At 40.2% G+C, this 24,945-nt stretch overlaps 1 protein-coding gene across 1 annotated transcript; it reads right to left on the reverse strand.

The window, feature by feature from the left end:
- Positions 1–916: 916 nt before the first annotated feature.
- Positions 917–24,759, reverse strand: brwd1 (bromodomain and WD repeat domain containing 1). Its single transcript, XM_014982452.2, has 44 exons — positions 24,488–24,759; positions 24,315–24,373; positions 24,168–24,197; positions 23,903–23,962; positions 22,083–22,233; positions 21,759–21,857; positions 20,609–20,769; positions 19,254–19,475; positions 17,005–17,105; positions 16,240–16,310; positions 15,983–16,083; positions 15,817–15,857; positions 15,631–15,732; positions 14,384–14,537; positions 14,146–14,280; positions 13,722–13,850; positions 13,401–13,549; positions 12,606–12,682; positions 12,239–12,451; positions 11,958–12,141; positions 11,530–11,620; positions 10,742–10,864; positions 10,568–10,638; positions 10,186–10,417; positions 9,949–10,065; positions 9,730–9,837; positions 9,480–9,604; positions 9,258–9,340; positions 8,940–9,051; positions 8,441–8,502; positions 8,182–8,337; positions 7,959–8,079; positions 7,702–7,827; positions 7,521–7,587; positions 6,993–7,043; positions 6,498–6,623; positions 6,248–6,400; positions 5,977–6,137; positions 4,975–5,147; positions 4,480–4,617; positions 4,232–4,390; positions 3,770–4,093; positions 3,512–3,652; positions 917–3,432 (listed from the first exon to the last, which is right to left on the reverse strand). Exons 1-44 carry the CDS (start codon positions 24,522–24,524, stop codon positions 2,087–2,089), a joined length of 6,642 nt encoding a protein of 2,213 aa, XP_014837938.2. The 5' UTR covers positions 24,525–24,759; the 3' UTR covers positions 917–2,086.
- Positions 24,760–24,945: the final 186 nt, after the last annotated feature.

Consider the following 24,945-nt stretch of genomic DNA (forward strand, 5'->3'; position numbering starts at 1 on the left):
CGTTATTTATTGGAGACGTTAATGTAACATATTCTGCGTGAATATATCTTACAGGAACGGGTGTTTGCGCAAATGCAGTGTGTCGAAAGTGCGAATACCCATCAAAATCTGTCGTCATGAGTTCTTCCAATAAAAAGCAGGCAATAAAATAAAATTGTATCACTTAAACGTTCACACCTCTTGATATTGTCACATTTCGACATGTTACACCCACAAACTCCTGTGCATTTTAATATTAATTTTATGCGAATATTACTTTAAAACCATCTAATATTACTTGCATTTCATGTTTAGTTCTTACAAAATTATTCGTTTTTCCATAGATTCTCAATAGGATTTACATTATACTTTTATTATAAACTGCACATGCTGACTTTCATTTCTATCATAGTGACATCTGAAGACAATTATTTCTATGGATTCTATTTAGAGCCATCACATGAATAAATTTATATACACACCACACACGTCACTTTTCAGATTAGTGAAAAATTTTTCTTTACTTCCATTATACACTTCTTTGTATTGTAAATCTAAAATAAAATTGTAAAAAATTATTTCCACAAACACTTTTGTGGATTTGCAACAAACTATCTTTAGAAATAATGATCATGGGCTATTAATACCTTTGGTAGGCACTGTGCATAATCAAAATTTTGTGTCATCTATTTTGATCGTACAGAGAACCTTTTTAATTCTTGCCAATAAATAAAATGTTAATGGATCATTGAGACACATCATATCTAGTAGAGAATAATTTAAAAAAAAGATTAGAATATGAATTTAAATCAGCCCCTTGAATCATTGGTTCAAGGGACCTCAATGTCCCTTGAACCAATGATTCAAGGGACAAATGTATTAAATAAGTCTGGCTGTCCTGTATGTCAGAAGGAGAAATTGAGTCAGACATAGAATACACCTTGAACTGATGTCTTTATTCATGGCAGGAATAATTATTTCATTGCACTCCACAACCACATTTCATGAACAGTTTCACTGTGAAATCTATTAAAGGTGTAGTACGAAAAACGTTGAGCAAAAGGTCACCAAGCGAAGGTATTTGGAAACGTCCTCAAACAAAAAAAAAAAAAAAAAAAAACATGGCCGGGAAAATATTTAAGAATATTTAAATCAACTCTGCAAAAAGAATTTAATACTGAAAGTAGGTAACACAGGACAATGATAAAAGATCTTCCCAATATGAGAAATTGCAGTATCTTGCTTTAAGTACTTTTGGTTATTCGTACTTGGCAAAAAAAAGTACCAACTTGTGACACATGGCAAGAAAATGCAGTTAAAGGTAAAGAAAAAAAAAGAAAAAAGAAAAAAGTTGACAACCCCGGTCAGATTTAAATAAGCGCTTTGCTAGCAACTAATTGTTAAATCTCAATGACGTATTTACATCTATTCACTAGAATACAAAGCAAAACAAAATAAGAAAAATAAGAAACGTGTGGGGAAGAGTTTATTTGGCTCACCTCACAATACAGTCAAGCTTCAGGTGTGTGGATTTACAAAGGAGTGCTGAAGTCAAAAATGTAGGCGTGGATTTTTTTGGATCCAGTCGATGTGCTCAGACATCTGCCAATCTGGAATCATTTATCGTCCTTACCTTATCTAAAAAAACAAAACAAAAAAAAAAACAAAAAAAACAACTGCATCTCTCCAGACTACAGTAAACTTAGTTGACCCCTGAGTTTCTAATGCAAAACTAGTGTATGAAATACCTCATTACAGTGTTTTAGTGCAAGCCAGCAATATGCTCGATTAAACAGAGGTATATTAGGATAGCACCCAAGCCGACAAGATTCCCCAGAAACTGTTATTCTGCCAAATCACAACCACCACCACAGCAGGTGATGTTTGTCCTGTATCCTTGTGAAAACTAGCAGTTCAAATGCTTGAATTTGTAATACATCTATAAACATGTTTTTCATAGAAAATATAAATAATATCCCTGAATGAAACAGATTCACAGCATTTTATTGTTGAGGACTCCAGTGCTACTACCATAACTTGGCCATCGAGTGTCCCCAACCCGTCCAGTAAATGTCCCGTCTTCCCTGTGAAGCCTCCAGCCGCGCTTTCATTCGCTGTCGCGGTAACTAACGGTCCGCTTGCCTCGGTTCCGAGTGTTGACGCGTCTCTGTGGTTCGCTGTCCTCCTCTGAGATGCGTTGATGGCGCCGCAGCCTGAGCTTGCAGCTCGTGGGCCTTTCCGTTCGCGTGCGACTTCTCCTCTTTGGACTGCTGTGGGACCCTGAGCTGGAAAAGGAGTTTTCAGAGGCTGAAAACATCGGCTTGCTTTCCGAGTCTGAACTGTGTTTGCTGCTGCTGTAGCTCTCCTTCCGTTTAGGCTTTGGCTGCCTAAGGCTTTTCCTCCTCCTGTTTGACTGAACGTCGTCCTCCTCTTCTTCCTCCTCTTCTTCCTCCTCTCTGGAATCAGAGTGGGATGAAGTGTCACTCTCTTTGCCGTCTTCCTTGGATTCCCTTTTAAAGCTCTTGGAGGAGTCCGACCTGCTGTTACTATTGCTGTTGTTTAGAGGCTCCTTCTGCGCGTCTTCCTCCTCGTCCTCAGAGTCTGAGGTGTAAATCCGTTTCCTCTTGGAAGTGACCTGATTCTTTCCTTCACTGGGAGACGTTCTCCTGGACACTCTTGTGTTGTACCCCTCTTCCCTCGACTCCAACTCTCTCTTGTTGCCGTTTCTTTGCCTCCGCTGGTTTTCTCCTGTCACATCTTCCTCGGAAAGAGAGTTATCAACTATGTATTTCTTTTTGGGTAGAGCGCGAAGGTTCAGCCGTCTCTTTGATGCGTCATCGGAATGATCCAACTCTTCGTCTGACGATCCAGTGGAGCGTTTCCTCCACGACTTCCTCCGGGGTTTGTACTCCTCAGAGCTTTCCGAAGCCGACGTGGAGTGAGGCCTTTTGGTTTTGCTTCTCGTTAGTTTCCTTATTTCAAGGTCAGACCCATCGCTGGAGGGACTTCTTTCCAACTCCGCTTTCTTCGTCCCTTTCTTCTGTGGGCTTGATCGTTTTGGAGGAGGATCGCTGAGTTCATCGGATTCCCCACCATCCAATGTTTTTGTTGAGGCAGATTTTTGTTTGTCTTGGCTTTTTGATGCTGACACTTTACTTTTTTTCTTTGAGTCCCTTTGGAATGATTCTTTATCAGTCCTTCCATTTTGTTGAGGCCGTTTTTTGGCACAGTACTCTTCATCTGAACTTACAGGAGTTTTATTCCGTGTGGTTTGGCGCTCATTGCTCTCCTCTGCCTCCTCCTCGCTTGCAATCCTACTTCTTCCAGCAGTGCTTCTAGACGGTTTGTGAGACAGAGGTATCTGGTTTTCCTCCTCCTTTGCAGTTTCTTCTTGCTCAGAGTTGCTCTCAAATTTATTTTTTCCACTGTGTCCATTCACTTGGGACAACGTATCTGTAGGGGGTAAAAAAAAAAAAAGTCATGAAACTGATTATAAAAACATGCAGTAATGTAAAAACGTAAAAATAGTCACCATTTCTCCTTGTTTTGGCAGTGTGTTTGGTTTTCTTGTTAACTCCATTCTGTTTAATCTGGGAAGAGGATGAAACCTCGCTCCCAGTGCCATCTTCCTCACCCATGGATTCGCTGTCAGATTCCTTAGTATTCTGGGAACCTAGAAATTTTTTAAGACAAAACGGTAAAGCTCCACCCTTAATTGGCACAAAACAGTAAAAGTCTAAATTTATCTATATTTTCCAGCGGTGTTCTAGACTTTAAAATCTTTGCTTACCTTCAGTCGACAACTCTCCGTCCGACTCAGAGCTGCTCTGGATCACCGCAGTACGTTTGCCAGTACGAGATGCGTGGCGGAGCCAGCTGCTGCTGCTGCTGCTTCTCGGCTTCCTCTCTTCCTCTTCGTAGTCTTCATCGGATGCCTCCAGTTGTTTCATCTTACTGACAGCGGCCCTCGCCGTTTTTCTCTTGAGGAACCTGGGAACGGTCACCTCTTCTTCCCGGTCCGAGTCATGGGAGGAGGCTCGGTCAGAGTTGCGTTGATGGCGCCTTTCTCGACGTGACGCCCTGCTGCTGTGGCCGTTCATTTCTGCTCTGCCTTCTGAAAAAAAAGAGAGCCATTCGGAACATCGAAGGCTGTCAACACCTGCCTTTCCATGTTTTCTCAGAGCAGAGAAGTAACATTAAATTACAATTTTCTGACAACGAGAGCCTTTTGGTCTTTTGTTATGCGTCTCACCTGCTCTTGTTCTGTCTCTGGCAGTTCTGTTTCTGGTCTGCCTTGTGCTTCTGCTGGTATATTGATGGTCCGAAGACTTGGAGGAAACATCTCCATCTTCTTCATCCTCTCCTTCACTCTCGCATTCCTCCTCCTCATCTTCACTGTCACTCTTAGTAGCTAGCCACAAAACACATTTTCAAAGTTAATTTGTTTAATAGATGACTTAAAGACAAACCTATGTCGTCTGGGCGAAGTTTACTCCTGACCTTTTTGCTTCTGCTTCTTCTTCTTGGAAGTTTTGCTTCTTGTAACTCTGGCTTTGTGTCTGCTTTGATGACGCTTTGAAGACGCTGGACGCGTCTCCTCGTCATCTGAATCACTCTGTTCATTCTCGCTTTCAGACTCTGCAAAAAAACAAAACAAAAAAAAAAACTTAAGTTTTGAGAATCAATCAGCATAACCAAGATAATAAAATTTTCCTAAGTGTGAAAAACGCAGGTATTGTATCTGTAGCTGTAAATCTGCCTTTTCCGCTTTCCAAAGTAAGACTCTTGCTCTTTGCATCAATAATTGCAGAGGTGACTGCAGACACATCCCCATCAAAGTAAAGAAAATAAGGATTTGTGGGTCAAAATATTTAAGTTACTCTTCCAATTTGTAGTCTAGAAGCATCAAGAGCAGAATATAACGCTAATCTGCGTATACGGTTTACATTTCAGCTGCTGTTATAAAACCAATGACGAAGCAAAGTTTGCTTGTACCTGCTGTGGATGAGGCAGCTTTGGAGCCCGAGTCGTCCTCTGAGGAGCTTAGACCTGAGCTTCTGCCTCGACTCCGCCTCGCTCTCTCAGGAACAGACACTTTGGCTGAGGTAGATTTTGTTATGGACATTGACTCCGATTTTTCCTGAGTTTTAACAGCGGACTTTTTGTGACTGGTGGGGCGAAAGGGGAGAGAAACATTTAGTAGTTTGACATCCAGCTGTTACAGTAACTACAATATGACAAAGACACTAGCACGGCACGGGAAATCCAGCAATTATTTTCTCAGTAGGATTCGCTGCATGCTTTGATTCTTTGTCTCAGCCTTTTGGTTTTACTTTAGACTGCACATTTTAAAAGTCTACTTTCTATAAAACTTCCTGTTTTTACCTTATTTTTCAGACATTCAAAAGACTATCGAGGGTGTGACTGATGGTACATATATTTGTACCTAAAGTCAGCTCTTTCGGTTGTCCACACACACATACAATATTGTTTTTAATACCTGAGCACATGCAGAATATGCAGTAGGTAATGAAAACAGACCAGACAGCCCAAAGGTCTAATGTTTGTTTATTCAATAAATTAGCAGCAGGAAGGGTTTTTGAACTGAAAATGCTTATTTTGTCAACATATAGTTTGTGATCCAAGTGTGGTTAATTACAGATCTTGACATTATTACTATTTTTTTTTTTATTTTCAAATCAAGCGACAGCACTGGAGATGAGACAACACAGTGGTACTGCTAAAGCAAATAGAAGAATGTACCAAACCGTGCCTTAGAAACGGATGTCATATTTATACATAATGCGATGTTTTTATTTTTGTTATTGAACCATGATCTACATGCCTGTTTAAAATGGGCTCTAGAAACAGAAAATGATTGATTGAGGTAGGACTTAAAAACGAAAACCAGTTGTAACAAGACAGCACTAGAGCACAGCATTCAGAATCCATAGCATGTTGAATTTGTCAGCCAACCACAGATGAGGCAAGACAAACCTTGTTGTGGCTGAGGACTGATCCTGCTGCTGCATTTTCTTGCGAAACCTCTGACTGCGGCGCAGCCGGTCACTGCTTTTGACGGCAGTTTTGTACTCTGATATGATTGTTCTGATCTGCTCCTCGAAGAAGGCAGAGAGTCGCAAGGTCATGCTGTAAATCTAAAAGAAGTAGACGGTTAAAGAAAATCACTGACGACTCAGTAAATTTATCTCAAATGTGACGCCAGAAGAGATAAACGCTCCCTCCCCAAGAAGCAATTATCGCCTACCTTGGAGCGTTTGTTGGGCGTGTAAGCCTTGGCATTGGCAAATATTAAGCGCGTATCTTTGCACAGCTCTATAGGGTTTTCATAGCGATCTTCCTCCAGAGTCCTTTTCACTGTGCCAAAGTCCATTGGAGTATCAATAATGTCAAGATAATCCTGGAGACATAAGCAAGACATGACTTGGAAGGCCTTCAAAGCTTAGAATAACACCTGGAGTTGTTTGGATTTGCAGTCTCAGCTGATGTTCACTTACAGGATAGTTCTGAGGATCCACAGGCTGTCTGAACGGTTCTGAGTCTTCACATTCAAATATATAGTTGACTAGATGCCTACAATGTTCCTTCCAAGAATCTCGGTCTGGCAAGACCTCCACTGAGTGCTGCAGAGATTAACAAATGGACATTAACATTGTTAAAGACTTCATGATATCTCTTACTTTCTAGAGAAATTAGCTCCACCCTTTACCCAGAAAATGCTAATTTTATAACTATGTCCGTTTTAAAATCTGTGAAAAGACACTGTTCTCTCTCTTTCATTTTCCTGTAAAGGCAGTTAAAATTTCAATTTATTAAAAAAAAGTTTTAGAAAAGTGTCTTCTGGTAACTTGAACAGAAATAGTTGGAATTAACTGAAGTCTTTAATTCAGGGTCAGAGTTTTAGAAAAGAAAATTATCAGAAACTGAGCAGTGCATTAACGTAAGGATGTGCTGTGTTCTGCATGAAGTCAGTGTTAGTTTCTCTTGTTTACCTGACGTAGTCTATGTCCTGAGGATGTGCCTGGTGCTTCCATTTCTTCTTCCTGAAGAGAGCCAGAGTTGGTCAATATAATCATTTACAATCAAATTCAAGTTTTAAAAAAAATATAGAAATCAAGTCAACAATAAATAAAAGCGATTCAATTTCAATTCAATGGCTTGCATTCACCGGGGAACCATCATTCAAAGCCGCTGCAACTCTAAGTGAAGCTGGCCGTTTTATCTCGAGCGTGCCACAGCATTAATATAAACAGTCGTTAAAGGTTACAACTTCTCTATTATTTCAGCTCGCAGGGAAGCTAAGGTAATTTTACAAAGTGCTTTTATGAGAAAGACTGTTTCTGAAAACACATAAAATATAAAAACTGCTCAGGTTGCCACATTCTGCCAAAGCTGCAGCCAACATCAACCCTTTCCAATGAGACCTGATCAAACCTGCAGCATTTCAACATTGTAAAACAAAAGACTTGTTTTTTTTTCACTGAACTATTATTCTCCCTCATTATTCTTTGAAGACTTGCCTCATCATCATCGTCCATCTCCTCCACAACACTGTAGATTTCCAAAATATCCGTGCACCTTGGATTACTAGAAAAACACAACAAGAAAATATGCAGAATATATTGAGCGTATAAAGTGTCACCAATTGACCATTCAAAACATAAAAAACAAACAATTTGAAAAACATGCAACAGATCTTACTTGACAAATCTCTGGAGAACGCTTGAGATGATTTTTGCAGAGTGGGCAATCTTGCTTCTTGGCTCATTGAAAGTGCGGGCGTTATGTGCAATATACCTGGCTTCCCAAACTAATGCAGAGAGGCGCCTGTCAAGCACAGAGGGGAACGTATGCAGCTTAGTACAAAACGTAATTTATTCAGATTTCAATAGACTGAAACAAAATAACCTTTGCTGATTATAAGGTGGATGGAGTGAAACATGACTGGAGGAGCACACCTGTAAAACCTGTTGATGAGCCGCAGTCTGATTGTGCCCAGATCGGTGGGATAGGCGATCACGGTGCAGTAGGTGGGATACTGGATTAAGTCTACCGGACCAGAAAACGGAGCTGCGATCTCTGCATTAAAAGCACAAAGAAAGGCAGATCAGTGCAATTTATAAGAAGGCGGCTTAATAAGCCAACAAAGAACAGACACTTCATCTTGTTTGGCATACGCACCGAGAGTAATGAGCTGGTCGATACCGGCGATGATGCGATCACACTCCTCGTCCCTGCTCCTCTCGCCCCACTCCCCTGGTACAGGTTTGTACATCAGCTCTTTCATCTCCTCCGCTGTCGCAGGGATACCTCCTCCATCTGTGTCTGGGGGCTGGGCTGCAAAGTAACAGCAGAGACGAGATTAGAAATTTGTTGTCAGGGGCCGCGAGCAAAACAGTGTGAACAGACGACTTTCTGAAAATACTTGAGCTGTGATTACCGTCGTCCTGTATAGGCTCCACGTCCCAGGGACTGAGTTTTTCGGTTTCTCCGTTGTCCCATCTGTTGAAAACGCAAACATTCACGCAGAAATCAGCGCCATTTAGCAGAATTTAAAAAGCTAAAATGACACTTCCAAACCTTCTGCTGTAAGGACCACAGAGTTCTGGACAAGAACAGACGTTTTCCTGGCTTTTGCCACTTAGACAATAATGACATACAATAGGAAAATAGAGTCATAAAAGCTACATCATAATATGCAAAGTTCAAAAATGTAACATCATATCTTGAAGTGAAGATTTTAAGACTTGAATATGATTTTAAAACGGTGTACGTGTGTATGCAAAAGGTGCCACCGTCACTCCACAAAAACTATTTTCTTACTTCCAAAAATGAACCATTATTACTTTCCCTACCACTGATCATCCATTAAAAATGTCAAAGTAGTTAATTATTATTATTATGCTTTGATTGGGCATGATGGCAGTTATTTTTCCCACCTGACTTTGAAGCACTGAAAGAGGCTATCTGGGTATTCTGGCTGGTAGGGCTCCTGACAGACAATGGTCCCAAACCACCAGGCATCATCGATCACTGAGCGAAACCTGTCATCTACCATAGAAGAAGAACAACAGAAGTGAAAATTCTGACCATTTTCTACATTTAACAATTCAACAGTTAATCACATACATAAGTAACCCCACAGTACCCGGTAACATTTATTTCTTTATATGTGTTAAAGTTTGAATTCATTACTGAAATAAGACTAAACAAAATTCAATTGATTTAGAAAAGATTACACTAAAAGAAGAACGTACTTGGCTGCCAGTTTCGACGGAGCGCCTCGTCATAACTCTGCCTCAACACCAGAAAATCGATCACATCCGGCATGTCGTGGTACCTAGAGAAAAAAAAAAACAAAACAAAAGAACGGTCAAATAAAGACAGAATTTTTAAACGGAATATATTTTGTCATTAGTATTAATCTTTACAATCGTACAACTAATATGCATTCATGAAATTCAACATGAGCTGCCTACTTGATAGAAAATGACTTGTCTGTGATTTTCTTGGTGCCGTGGTCGATGAGAGTCAGCTTCAGACAGCAAAGCGTTGGAGGGCAAACTTCATATTTAATACCAGTGATCTTCACAAACTCTTGGTCCTGGAAAACATGAAGGTTTTCACTTAATCGGTTCTGTTTAATGAGAACCTCAGGAACTTTGGTAAGACATGGACACAATTAATGGCCTTTTATATGCTGCTCTGAACACGATTTATGCGTTTTACCCGCAGCTCCATTTTTTTCCACGGCTGTTTTTCCAGATTGATGGGATAGAGCTCACTGCGACTCACAGCGTCTACATAGGCCTCATGGCCCTGGCGGAAGTAGATCACCTGGGAGAAACACAAGATTTAATGCCTATGAAGACTAGCAGCATATTATATCAACTTTGTGGTAACTTGTGGTGAAAATAGTAGTGAAAAAGCATTTTAAAGGTCTGATACCTCGTCGCCCATCTGTGGAACAAAAGGAGACTTCCTGGGAATGACATCGGTGATCCACGCCGACGGCCTGAACTCGTTTGACACTTCTCTGTTAATCGATGGTCGGGGCTTTGGACGCTGATTGGAGCACAACAGGTAAACCATTTAGTGATTTCAAAATCTTGCTTTATCCCAATTAAAACAGCATCAACGCAAATTAATCTATTTAGATCCCGGCGGCAGCAGCGGTAAACTCACCCGGGGTGACTTGGCTTTGGCTTTCTTAGCTTTCTCTTTGCTTTTCTTCACAGGTTTCTCCTCCTCCTCCTCACTTTGCTGCTTCTCCTCCTCTTCCTCGTTGTCTTCCTCCTCCTCTTCCTCGGAGCTGCTGAGTCTGCACCTCACTCGCTTACGTGACGACAGTGGAGTGGAGGGCTGCAGGTTTATGCCGGCATCTGCTGTCCAGTCAGAGTACTCGCTGGATGTATGGCTGCCCAATCAGAACATGAAACGTTTTCAATTGGCAACAGCGACCAGAGGGGCCTCAGAGAGCCATCTGAGATGACAATGGTCTAAAACAGAGGAGTTGAAGAAAAGTATCCTTCTAGCAATTGGTAGAAAAGAGCACAAGGAATCGTACTTAGAGCTGTCACTGGTCCACTCTTCTTCATCATTGGAGGTATCCAGTTCACTGCCATCAATGTCATTGTCCTGGGGAAAGAAAAAAAAAAGGAAAAAGGTTAAAAATAAACTGGGACCACAGAGATGTGGGTTATATCAATACAAACTGACAAGAAGAGTGACAGTGAATTACCTCAGTGTGAATGTCTGAACTAGCCGTCTCCTCGCCTTCTTCACATGAGAATTCAATAAGATCTGAGGAACCTCTGCGGCTGTGAACTCGCTTTGCAGCCGAAGGCTCCTCGTCTGAATCATCCTGAGGACGGATGGGACCGAGTCAGCACCAAGAAACACCAACAGATCGACTGCTGCACAGGATAAACCAACTACAACACAATTTCATCTCAACAAAAATGTTTTTCGGCGCATCCATCAGTGTTCAATTAACATACATACCGTGTTTCACTCAGTGATAAAGCTGCTAAAATAAATTGGATTTCAGTGATATTCTAATTTATTTAATTGGTCTGTATTAACAAAGAAACACGTCTTAATTCAGAAATGACTTCTGCTATGTCCATGGGGAAGACTTCTGACTTAACAGTCACAAATGCTGAAGAATCTGAATGTTCACAGAGGGATGTATCCAAGAGTATTCATAGATCATTGAGTGGAAGAAAAACGTCTTAGTAATAGATGCTAAAGCGAGGCTTGGCTGGAGGCTCAAGCAAAGTCTGTTCATCACATTTATATAACAAATAAAAATACATTAGGAGAAAGACACCAGCGCCCCTCAGAACCCTGCATCCATCTGTTGTCTTAGACAACGGATGGATGGATAAAAATGTATAACAGTCTGTATGTAATAAATCTTAATCTACAAGTTTTATTCTTTAAAACTAATAATGAAATTGCAGAGAAGCTCTTCTTCAAAAAATGGCTAAAACTGAGACTAACGCAGCAAAGCAACAGCAGACCTACCCGAAAGCTGCCAAAGATAATCCGTCTTTTCTTTGTGTTGTACAGGAAAACCTCCTCATCTCCTCTGGCTGTGCGAACATCCTCCTGGTTCCTGAAACATTTTACACATTGGTTATTTTTTTGAGAACATTTATGATAAAGGTGACAAAAATAGCAATTAACTATCACGTAGAAACCAACTTCAACTTCTGGGTTTCTTTCGTATTAATAAAAATTGAAAACTACAAACATCTGAGCTTAGCCTAAAATATATTTTTGCCACAGAAGATTATAAAATCTGTATCCTTGACTAAAGTGGGACTATGAAGTCCTTTACATTTCAAGTTGTACCTACCCCGAGTCACCAAGAAGACTTATCACAAAGTAGCATTTAAATCACGGTCTCTTAAAGTCAAAGTCTGGAAATATTTTAGGTTGAATTGTTTCACCTGTAGTTGCTAGCTGCCAGTTCAGGAACCACCACCCTGCGCCTCCACGCCTGCAGGTCTCTTTCTGTGGCCATCTGACTGCGAGGAGCGTTTTGGTGCATCTGCCTCACACCCTCCACCTGGCCACTTCGTCTCAGACCCACATTAGGAGGTGACTGCACATCTGCTCGCTCATTCACAGACACTGGATGGACGGGGGGAGGGGGAGAAAACAAAAGAAAATCCATGAACAAAATTCAAGGACACAGATATAAAACGATGCAGAGGAATATGGCTGCTACCTCTGCGTGGAGTACTTGGTGCTGGTGCCAACACCGGACCTTCTGGTCTGGCGTCAGGAGCTGGTGCTGCTTCTGTCCCGACCTGGTTCTGCCGGTCCTGTTGGGCCTGCAGCTGTCGGATCGCCTCGTCCAGAAGGCTGCTACGTCTCACTGAAACCTCCTCAGGTTCTGCCGTCTGCTGGCTGATCACCTGCTCCACCACCTCGCCGTCACCTAAAGAGAAGACGCGGGACGATCAAGGACCGTTGTAAGTCATATGGGTGCCTTTAGATGAATTATTAGAAGTTGATTTCTCAGTCAAAATAAAAATAAACTATATGCTTTGATATAATGTTTTCTGTAAAGATGAGTAAAGCTCCAGCCTTACTAGTGGCTACGTATCCCAGCTGAGGAACCAGATGTTCAGCAGCGATGTTCTCCCTGCCCGGAACGAGACGCTGGTATCTGGAAACAAGCCGAATGTTTTGTGAGGAAAAGACAAAAAAAAAAAACAAGTGGCATCAGTAAAAATTCTCAATCTATAAATGGAACACAGTAGGGAAGTAAAAGCTAATAGTGTTTTTTTTTTTTTTTTTTTCCAATCTGGAACAAGAAGTCTAAAATATAAGAATGTAGCAACAGAGGAGCTTCATGTGTCCATTTGCAACTTTGTGGCAATGAAAGACTTGATGCTAAATTTAAATGATTGCCAACTTATCAGGGGATCAACTCTAATTGTCTGAAGACAGGCGCTGGACATTTTTCAACCAATGTGTTCCTGATCAGCGAACGACCAGAAGGGTTGGAACGAAGTCAGCAAACTTCGAAGCCTAGGTCGATAGATTCCAGGAGTTTGTTGAAAAGCTCATGTTTGACAATTTCTAAATAAATGTGACTTATTTAAGTCTCACCAGGGTATAAGTTCATTCCTCCTTGACTGATTCGACTTATACTGTTAAGCGTCCAGAATATAAGGTAACAATTTTTGAGTAATATCTTAATACAGGAAATTTATTGTCATTTTTAAAGAACGATAAAAAAAAAAGAACTACTGTACTAAAATTTGCATTTGGCATTGTATTTAAAAAAACATTAGTTTGTTCTTAATCATCTAAATCAAAATGAATACGATTCATTGTGGACGATACGGAGAGTTGTGTACTTGTCCTTTACAGTCTGATACCTGGGTGGATGGGGGTTTCCATCTACATCGACCAAGAACGGAGGGGGCATCAGATGGGGAGCTTGCTGTGTTTGCTCATCCAACACAAAGCCATTTGCATCGCGAATCAGTGGCCTGTAATCTGTGTGGAAGAACACCTGGTCTGGAAGCTGTGGAAACCAAGGGAAGAACTATTTAAATAAAATAAACTCTTCTTTTTTCACTTTAATGTGCAGTAGACATTCCCCGTCCCCAATAAGTACTTCTCTCTATCAAACACGTATGAAAGGTTCGTCTTCTGTGTCAAAAAGATTTATGATTTTCTCGATCTATTTTTCTTGCCTTTTCGTACGGTTTGGAGCTGCCAAAGCCAAAGATGAGCAGATGGCCATGCGAGTCTGTGCAGGCAAACCGCTGACCATCAGGAGTGAATTTGCAGTCAAAAACAGCTCCGTGACCCTGACCTTCAATCTGGAATAAGAAAAACAAAGTACTTGAAAGGAGACCACGACAAGTGTATTTTACCCCCTCCGAGTAAAAGAATAAAAGATGTGTGAATAAACTTGATTAAGAAACAACATTACACTGATGTAAATGGTTGAAAGCCCCAACAAATGATCTACTAAATCAAGAACTCGGCTCTCAGCCTGCCATCATTTGTCACAATTAGCTTCATGGTAAATTCTAAATTATTGAATTGCACTGTGTTACTGTTGTCTTTCTCAATCTGTAAGGATGCTGTCCTGCTTGTGCAGAATGTGTGTACCATGTTGAAGTAATGCCGGGTGTTCTTTCCTCGTTGCAGATCCCAGATGAAGACGTTCCCGTCGTGGCCAGCAGACAGGATGATCCTGGCATCAAAGGGGTGAGGTTCGAGGACAAACACCTCAGCTTCATGGCCCTGAAAACATCAGTAGGATTTATTAACTTCATTTGAGAATAATAATGGGAATAATTAGTGTTGGGTTTCTTCACTGAGCAAGACAAATCTTGGGCACATGTACTTTTAGGATATGTAGCAGCTGTCCTGTGTAGGAGTTCCACACTTTGAGGAGATGGTTGTTAACAGCCGTGACGACTGTATTGTCATGGCGATCCCACGCAACCATGGTAACTTTGGGTTTAAAGTAGTTTTCCTCTTCGCTTGTTGACTCAGCACTAATAAGAGAAGGAAACGACGATAAATTGGCACCAAAAACAGTCCAACTCATTAACTCAACAAACACTTTCAGTCTGTATCTAATGGTAATTTAAGTCGAGTTTCCCCAATAACACTGCTGCAGTACATATACTGGGACCTGTTTTTGTACAACTGAAGCATTTCTCTTTCATCTTGCTCAAAATCAATATTTAGTTGCTCGGCTCTCCTTAGTGATAAAAAAGACATTCTTCTTCCTTGTGGCAGAAAACAATCTGGCAGATTGGTCATGTAGTTAGACTGCGTAGAACTACTTCAACTCTGTACATATTGGAATGAACTAATCAATCAGCTGCTGATCACAGTTAGGTTTTCCAAGATTAACTGATCGCTGGGTCAAATGAAACATTGAATTTGTCTCTACTCACAGCCAACAGAAGCTTAGATGAAGACCATAAAGCTTCACTAATATTTTTGTTTAGTAAAAATTGATTAAAGTTTGGAAACATGTTTGGGTATATTCTTGTACTTCCTTTTAGGGGTGCATCAATTGCAGTTTTCTGGCTGATCAAAAGCCTAATTTGCTGATTCTGATTTTTGCTGATACATTTTTTGTCTGAAATGTTGGTAAATAATAGCAAGAAAGTTGCTGAGTTGGCAACAGTTGTTTATTGCAAACATACAGGGGTGACCTGGTGGGTTAGCATGTCAGTCAAACCTCTTTCACATGAGAGCAAAAGAGGACAGTGGTTGATTTTTTGAGGTAGATAGATCGGGAATACAATCGGTTTCACATGTAGGTATCAGCCGATCGCCGATGTCCCAAAATTAAGGAAATGGATGCTGAGACATCGGGTGGCCGATTTCGGCTGGTCAATAAATTGGTCAATAAATTGCACCCTTAATTCCTCTATTGTCTTTTGGATTTCAAACTACTTCTTCCAACAACTAACCTGAAAGATATTTTCCATCTTATGTGTTACAGTTGTCCAACAGAAGACCAAAATACATGTGGACAAAGGACTTTTCAGTGTACACCATAGTTTTATATTACATAATCAGTAAGCAATAATCAAAATACCACAAAGAGAAATTAATGTTTCGAGCCATTACCCAGGAAGAGTTGCAGACATGTTGAGCAGGATGCATCTCCAGCGCTGCCGCTGATGCAGCTTCCAAATTCGAGCCGTTCCATCTCGACTTCCGCTTACAAACCTGAGACAGAACACAGTTTCCATTGCACAATTAACTCAGTACTGACTTAACACAAATAAATGGTGTAATAGTAAATACACATACCTTTCACCTGAGTGGGAGAACTGGATGCTGTCCACTTTATCCTAAAAAGAAGCCCAAGAAAATCCCTCATATTGTCAGTGGTTATAAACTTAAATGTTACATGCAAATGCCAGGTTTACATGTTAGAAAGTATTTGCTATATGGTAGAAAAGTGAAGCCTGCTAACCGTGTGCTCATGGAGCTCTGATATCTTCTCTGGACTCCCGCTTCCCAGGTAGTATATTCTAATGACATCATCTGTGCTTCCTGTTGCCAAGAACATCCCACCTGAAAGTAAGATCATTTTGTGATAAGTTTCAGGTTTTCCCAAAGCTAATGAGTTCCCACTTAGGTAACTGTTGGAGAGGAAAACACAGTAGTAGGATCCATAAAACTCAGCGTGAAACACTTTCAGCATTTGTTCATGCTTAAAGAAATCTTCACCTGGACTGAACGAGGAGCACACAGTCTGGACCCCTGGCCTTGGCCGCTCTGTAAACTTGTGTGGCCGATCGCTTTAGGGAGAACAGAGAAAAATGTTGGCAAGTTTACACAAACAGTGATGGCTAATCTTCACCGAAAAGGACAGACAAGTGACAGAAATGGCCAGAATCATCCTCAACATGTAGGGGTCAAGGAATATGTGGCACAAGCCGTCTCATCAGCATCCATCTACATGTCTGCATTTCAAACACATCACTTGGCTTTTTTTTTTTTTTTAGGTTTATCTTCACATATTATCGGTTCAGCTAATTTATAAATTCCCTAGTATCTACAATACATCATAGACTTTATTTTAAGTGAAAAAAGCTGATTTTTTTTTCTCCATTCTTGCCTTTCCAGAGTTAAAATGGTCCCCAAACACAAAAATCTTTAAATACTAAAGGCAAGATTCTTGAGATTTAGGAAAAAGTTATTTTTATTTTTCTCTTTAAATCGTAATTTTAAAAAAGGTATGCAATTTCTCTTGTTAAAATATTCTGGTGTGGACGAGTGTCAGTAAGTTACTTTGAAATCAACATAATTGAAAACAAAATGAAATATAAAATTCATTAACTCTTGAACAACCATCTACATTATGCAGTTTTCATTGTTACATTTTTTTTTTCTTCTTCCTTTATTTAAAAAAAAAAAAAAAAAGACTGTATTAATCCTAATCATTTCTAAACTTATTTTCACCTCTGTCCTGCTAAAAGAAGCCATGCTGACCTGAAGTAGATGTTGTTGACATCCCACTGCCAGAAGCAGACAGTAGCATCCGTTCCAGTGGACAGCATATAACGTTTGGAGCCCTTGGCAAAAGGTGAAAACTAACAACAAAAGAAATGCGGGTCGGTACAGTGAATACTCAAGTTATTTTATGCAGAGAAACTTCCTCAATAATAGAGGGTTGAACATTAACGTCCCACTAAGCTCGGGTGGGAAAAAAAACCCCTGAAAAATCCAGACTCAGGTCATCAGAGATGAGCATAAAGTTCATTTCGCTTTCTGGAGTGCCTAAAAAGCAGTGAGTATCTCATTTCATAAAACTGGTAGACCTGACAATAATCACAGCACCCAACTCACTACAACACCTACCTTCAAAATTTGGCTAATAAACACAATCAAAAAGGCTTTTGGTTTACTTGTTAAATATGAGGATCGGGGCTTCTGCATTTGGTTAGGTTTTTACACCAGTAACTCCAGAGGAAGTGAAAGCTGAACGGAGCTGTTTTTCAAATAAAACAAGACCTCAACTGACCTGCTCAATCAAGAAACATGTTGCATGGTGAAAAGACTGTACTCTCTGACTAGCAGGGTATATTGGCATATTATATTGACAGACTTCAATCTATAGGAAGTCCGTCAACCTATTCAGTCATATGTGGGTGACATTTCATTACTGCATATAGTATGATTAAATAAAAGGTATTTCACAAATTACAGACAAAAATCAAATTCTAGATATGTTGTAGTCTTATGCAATCAAACAATACTTGAATGTCTTCAAATAACTTTTACACTTGCTATAACTGAACTGAGTTGTGGGGCTTTACTAAACAAAACATGGTTTGCAATGCTCTATAAAGTACTGTGGTGTTTGTTGTATTTCTACAAGACCTTTTTATTTTGTAAAGTGTGTTAGCACATTGATTGCTAACACAATTAATATGCAGAAAGCTGTAACTTATTTATCTGGTTGTAGTTTCCAGAAAAGAATACCTCTAAAATATTTGGTTAATATCCGATTCATCTCACAAAGATTTGCTCTGACACTATGGCAAAAGAAATTACAGTAAGAAGCATGTGTCACAATTCATTTTCCTTCAACAGATGAAGAGCAACACTAAGGTAAGTCTTGGAATAAAAAAAAATGGACAGAAAATGACGTATTGACTACATTCCAATCTCTCTGCTTTGGCAGGATGACAGCAAGTTAAAATCTTTAACAATCTAATATAGCTATATCGCCCCCCCTGACCCTGGTGAAAAAAAAAGAAAATAAAACACTGCGTAGGCAGGTCAGCTGCAGCAGTGAAGCAAGAGAACAGTCAGAGTTGCAAATAAATACACCCGACCAATAAAAAGCAGGTTAGCACAAACATAACATAAATGTCAACTTGTTGAAAACGCAATTCTTTACCCTGTCTGACTGAAGCATATGAAATGCCAATGTACGTGTTGGTGAAATGTGTGAACATTTTCCAACTTTTGCTTATTGGAGAACCTGATCTAAAGAAACTTAACGTTCACCAGAAGATCGGCCAGCATGTAGCAACCAGGCTCCTTCTGATAAGAGAGAAAACAAGCAGCAACACAACAGCTGACAGAGACCAGACTGAGTGCAACAATAAAGGCATTCTGCCACGTCTTATGTAACCAGGAATAATCTAAACAAATATACGCCTTCAAACTGTATGAAGTCATATGAAATTCGTGTTAGATTTTTTAATTTATGCTCTTTAAGTCTAAATCACACTGGTAATCACACACAAACATTAAATCCTAAAAACATTTTTCCTTTTTAAAAATCATGTCTTAAGATGTCTGAGCTTTATTTCCTCGATACAAGCGGTTCCTTTTAGGACTCAGTTTTAGGACTCCACTTTAGCCTGAACAACCATTTAAACAGAAGTAGCTTTCACTGACTCATTGTAGTGCGCATTGTACTTTAAAAAAAAATGTTCTGACCCATTTTGCCTTCCTCTTCTTCAGCTTTCAAGTCTAACCCCGTTCTCTGATGGAACACAACCATAGCGCAATGTTCCAGGTGAGCCATCTCAAGAGAAAGGCTCACCTGTGAGAATAAACAGACCTAGCAGGAACAGTTCTAATACAGTCTCAAAAGCATTACAAAACATCAACTAGATATTAAAAATGCCTCGACATACCTAACCTGCCCTCCTCTTATCTTTACAACGGGAGAAAGTCCCAATTGATAAATAACAGGGTGTTTTTATTGCTGCCCATTTCTTTACCTGAAGGGAGGTAATGGATCCACTGTGTCCCTGCAGCACAGCCATAGGAGCACAGGTACGAAGGCACCACACACGGATGGTCTTGTCACAGCTTCCTGCAGCAATTAGTGTGTTTTCATAGTTGACAGCCAAGTCTGTGATTTCTGCAGAGTGTCCTCTCAATGTTGAGTGAAGCCTTCCATCGAGCGAAGACCAAATCTTCACCAAACAATCATCTGAGCCCTTAAAGACACAAGTTATTTTTGCTTCAGGACACGTGGTAAAACAGACATCAGGTAGAAAAGATTTTAGCAGCACACCACAACATGCATTAGGGATGTCCTGAGAAAGAACTATTTAAACGGTTGATATCGGAGTCCCAGATTAAACACGACTTCCAATACATGTACTGCAGTGCAAATTTTCATCTTTTTTTTTGTAACCTTTACAGTCACCTTCGCAGTAAAAGAGGGAGTGTATTGGATGTTTCAGCTCTCTGCCATGTGAGTGTCTATTTTCAAATATCACTCGACATGGAAGACGAATCCTGTAGATGTAGAGCGGACACCCCATAAACAGAAGCAAGCCATGGCTTTCTGCTGTTATTACCTGTCACTTCGCTGCTCTTGCAAAGAAATTTCCCCATTGTGGGACAATAAAGGATATTTCTAGTTCTATTAGCACTCGACGCAGCTGTCTGAAGGTTGATTTCCAACCTTGGCACCTTTGCTGCAGTTCCATCCCCAAATTCTCGTCTATCTCTCTCTTTGCCCTTTTTCTCTCCAAATAAATACCACTGGTCTCAAAAAAAAAAAAAAAAAAAATTAATCCCCCAACAATTTTCTGTTTGGGATAGAGCTGTACCGAGAGCAGCCAAAACAAAGTAAATTACATTTTACGAGCGTTTAAAGCAAAACCCTAACTTTTTAAAGCAGGAGAATTGCTGTTGCTGTATGTTTGTTCACACATGTTCAACTGGAACCGGAATAAAATGTTACAAGTAAAATTGGTCATATCAAAACATGCTTGGAAATGACAAAGCACCTCAAACTGATATGCATAAAAGCGTTGCCACAAGAGAGAGGAGAGCTCATTGAAAGATGCAGCGGTACATGTGGAGCCAGATACAATTAGAAACATAGGGAAATCCCACACAAACTCCAGTGGGTGTTTGCTTGAACAACTGGTAGACATAAAGAGGCAGAAGTGTATGGTATGTAGTTTTCATCTACATACCATTGGTATTTAATGCAGTACGAGATGGGGATTTATATCTGCCACCAACCTTTCTCCTGATTGGACATCCCTAATGTAGAAAACAGTCAGGCTGCCAATATTTTATCAGTTAGGACGAGTGCTGAGTGGTCCCATCTTACTGTGAAGATCCGGAGACCGGTTCGATCAAATGCGATACAATACACTGCAGACAGATGTCCCAGGATCCGCCGATGCAGACGCATGTGCTCATATGTGCTGACAGGACAGATGGAGCTGAAACATTGCACTCCAGTCAGCTCCCTCCCTCGATGTACCTTCACTGTTAATAAAACACACCGGAGCACAGAGATAGAAATTGTAAGATTTGAAAAAGTGCTGACATTATGAGCCTCATTCAACATGTCTTGGTATGTTGAGTTATTAGATGAGCGAGAACCTCCACACGACTGATGGCCCACCACCTTAAGATGTGCACTGATTGCATAGACTGAAGATATCCCTAATGCAACAAACATCAGTGGCAGTAATTTCTGGTTTTACAACAGATTCTGAAAGTAGGGCATTGTGCCTCCAAACAACACAGCTCGTCGAACAAAATTCTGTTTCACCTACAAATTAAGATAGCATTGTTGTCAAGCTCAAATGTTTTTGTTACAAATTATTAAGCTATGGCTCAGGCCCCAAGTTCTTAACCAAACAACACACAGTGGGCCTGATGAATGTTACAGTAAGGTGTGCACAAACACCAAACAAACTGTTTTAGTTTATACTTATTCATATTTGCCTGGGAAAGAAAATAAAAAAAATATCTGCATTAAAAAGTGTGGAGGGAGACACATTCTCAGAACCCGTAAATAGTAACTTCATACGTGTAAACACCCCAAATACCCTAGAGCCAAATATATGCATTACTTTTCTCATAGCAGGATAGGTTTCAGAGCTGAAGCACTGCTACAGGTGCGTCAAACAGGTTTAACAAGAATCAATGTGGGGCTGCACAGAAAATAAGGCCCTCAATGCACAAAAGATTAGAAACTCTGTAACATCAGGGAATCTCGCCACTAAATTAAATGGAACAAATTTTATGTCAAAATTATGGCCCAACACTTCACCACGTGATAAAGGTGGCTTTATTGTGGCAGACAAACAGTGAGCTTAAAATAAAACAGCACTACAATGAAATCATCATCAAAATATTAAACTTCAAAGTACCACAAATAAAGGAAAGACAAAATCACAGCAGATGAACGGAACACCTAAGCAAATATGCTACTAGTTAGTTTCATTTGCCACACCACTGGGACTTACCCTGATGTGGAGGTTGCTTCTGGTTCAAAGGCCTCTCTGGTGGTCTGCCCCGATGAAGGGCTGCATATGATGAAGCTTTGAGCTGCACACCGTCACAGTCTGAAAATCAGAAAGTTCATGATGTGCTTCTGCCGACTGCCAGATGAGTGAGTGGAACAGATGTCTCGGTATCACTCCTCACAAATGAACAAATGAAAAAACAACTGCTGAACAATCTCTGCTTGAACAAATGTTTCATGGAAACAAATTGAACTCCTCATGCGGTCTAAAGTAACAAAAACGCCGTCTCGCATTCCTGAGCATAAAAATACACAAAGCCTGTACCTTTCGCAGTCCGAAGCATGGACTGCTTTCCAGACCCCAGGAGAGAGTGCACACCTGGGACACACGATGGGACCTCTTTATCGAGGAGTGGTCCAATTTGCTTACATATCTGTAGCAAATGGTCGGGTGCAACATGTCTGTTGGCAGCAACCTGTCAGGGCAAACACAACAAGAGCAGTGACTTTTCGCTATTCTACTAGGAGCATATTTCCACAATTCTGTTGAATTTTAGTGTAAACTCTATAAGCAAGTCCCATACTCGTACCAAACGCTGTTTTACAATTGCTTATACATGGCGTACAGCTGCAAACTTGACTGACATAGGACCAGGTCCTCTTACCAGACCGTGTTGAGTTGGTTGAGGACTATCTGTATAACGTGTATAGTTTTAGTTTTCATAAAATTGAAAAATATTTGTTCGGCTCCTGTTTAGATCAACCTTTATTCACTATTGTCTGACATTACCAGCAGTAAATATTACCAGTGGGAACAGCTTACATAACTTTACCAGTCCAAAGCTATAGCTACACGTTTTTGAGAGTTGCAACAATAGTTCAAGCTTTGTTTTCCATAAAATCCAATTCTTATTTATAGTATCATAATAAATGTTATCCCAAGCCTCTTTACACAGGGTATCTACAAACATCCTGAATTTACGGACACCCTGTTTCAATAAAAAAAAATAAATGCAATTTCTATGAAAATATTAAATTTATACAGTACAAATGCAACCAAAGAGACATATTACAAATAATTTATGTGTTTCAGGTCATTCTTAGTTATAATATAATGGACTAAAACTCAGTCTGTAATGCCAAGGGATTAAAAAAATAAGTTATCTTATAGAACCTAGTCAATTGAGTCACTGATAAAACACCTTCAAACAAACTCTGGCACTTACTCAGTTTTGAGTTTGAACCTGGATTTATTAATCCCAAAGGGAAATTAAATAAAATCCTGATGAAATAGGCAATTTATTGTTAAATTATTGAAAAGCAAGGCAGTCTACATGCATTATTTATTTCAAGCTCCTTGTTAGCATTGCTTCCAAAGCCATTTCCTGCCAACATGTGCAGCACAGATGCATGGATTTTTGGAAAATAAACATAAGTGTGCCATGGGTCTATACAAATGTTTTCAACATTTTTTAACTACATTGTTTACCAATACTTTTAACGGATCTATAGGATTTTTTTTATATCAAATATCTCAACATTGGAAACAAATAAACCTTAGTATTTTTAAATAAGACTATTGTCTGTTGTTAAATAATCAAAGAATCATACCAAAAGCTTTCTCCAGTATTTTAGACGTTTAATTTATGCCTGGAGTCTGCATTATAACAAGTTAGGTGTCAGACAAAGTATTTTTTTTTTCATGCACTTCTCACCCCTTGTTTCTCAAGGCGTGGTTTGTATGCAAATATTCTCTTTCTTTAAAGAACCAATCACAGCGCAGGTCACATGCAAAATAACGCAGAGACAAAGAAACTCGGCTTGTGATTGGCTGAGAAAGCAGTCTCAGCAAAGCGACAAGCCGAACAACCCACCCTAACTGCAATACGACAGCTGGTACAAAAAAACATTAAACTCCCATCCTAATGCGGGTTTTTGGTAGACCATTCAAAAGTTAACCATAAACAGTTAAGGTTTTCCGAACAAGTTAGGCTTTACAGTTCATTAAAAGTTAAAGATCTACATCAGCGGTTCAGATGGAAACCGAACAAAGACCGTAAACAAGCACAGAGCGTGCAGCCCCCTCTGTCACAAGACAATAACAAGCATCGGCACTGAACTTGAAATCACAAAGTTAAATCTTACCACATCTTCGTATGTTCTAGGGTGTTCATTTCCCAGCCAGTCCAATCTTCCCGGTAAGAGCTGTCGAAAACAGTTTATCAAAGATGATTTACTTTAAAAATTGAAGCAGGTACACGCGTCTTAAAACCGGATGATGTCAAATAAGTGGGACGTAACGGGATATTAAAAAGTCCAAAGAGTTCACCAAGTTTATAAGCACAGTCAGCCTACAGCGAAGCAGCTAGTTAGCAGTTACCTAGCAAGCAGAGACAACCAAAATACAGACCTGATATTCTTCGAGTTCACTTGCTAGGACCTGGGGAGGAATTGAAATGCAATCCAGATTAGGGTGCCTGTATATTAACTATTATCAAGTGCTCGTCAACTATGTCGAAATACAACAAAGTGTGCCAGTGAAAGCACGCCAGCTCACCTCAGCCGCTCTCCGACACGGACCCGTTGTTAGGAAACGAGAAATCAAGTAATAGAGCTCTGAAACGGAACAGTGAGTACATTAATAGCCTGGAAATCAGTCCAAGAATCAATTAGCACGAGCGATATTGGTGTAAATCAAGCCATCAATTGGGGTTTACTTCTGCGGCTTACCCGACTCAAGGAGCGAAATGTTCCGACTTTTGGCCATGGAAACGGCCGTGATTTAGAGAGGTGGAGTGATCTTCAGACTAACTTTGTTGCTAAAGAAAAATCAGATATATTTATTTAATTTCGGTTACACGTCGCTGACCCCCTCCACGGTTGCTCCCGCTTTCTATTCAGCCTGTTTGCAGTCGCCATTGGAAGGATGAGGCCTCGGCGATACAACTTACTTCCGCCACGGCGGAGTAACACAGGAAAAAGGGGGCAGGGAGGGAGGAGCACTCCAGCAACAAAAGACACCACCGCGCGTTAGCTTGGTGGCTAGCCACAGTTATATTACATCATTGTAAAAATACAGAACTACATTGGACTAATTATTTTTATATTTTCAAAGGACAACACACATTTTAAAATTGATAAACACAGTGCTATTAATGTTACGCCCTCCCCCTTTTCTGATAGCAAGG

Source organism: Poecilia mexicana, unplaced genomic scaffold (assembly GCF_051168715.1).
Source record: "Poecilia mexicana isolate PSO_F unplaced genomic scaffold, ASM5116871v1 scaffold_13, whole genome shotgun sequence".
Taxonomy (NCBI): domain Eukaryota; kingdom Metazoa; phylum Chordata; class Actinopteri; order Cyprinodontiformes; family Poeciliidae; genus Poecilia; species Poecilia mexicana.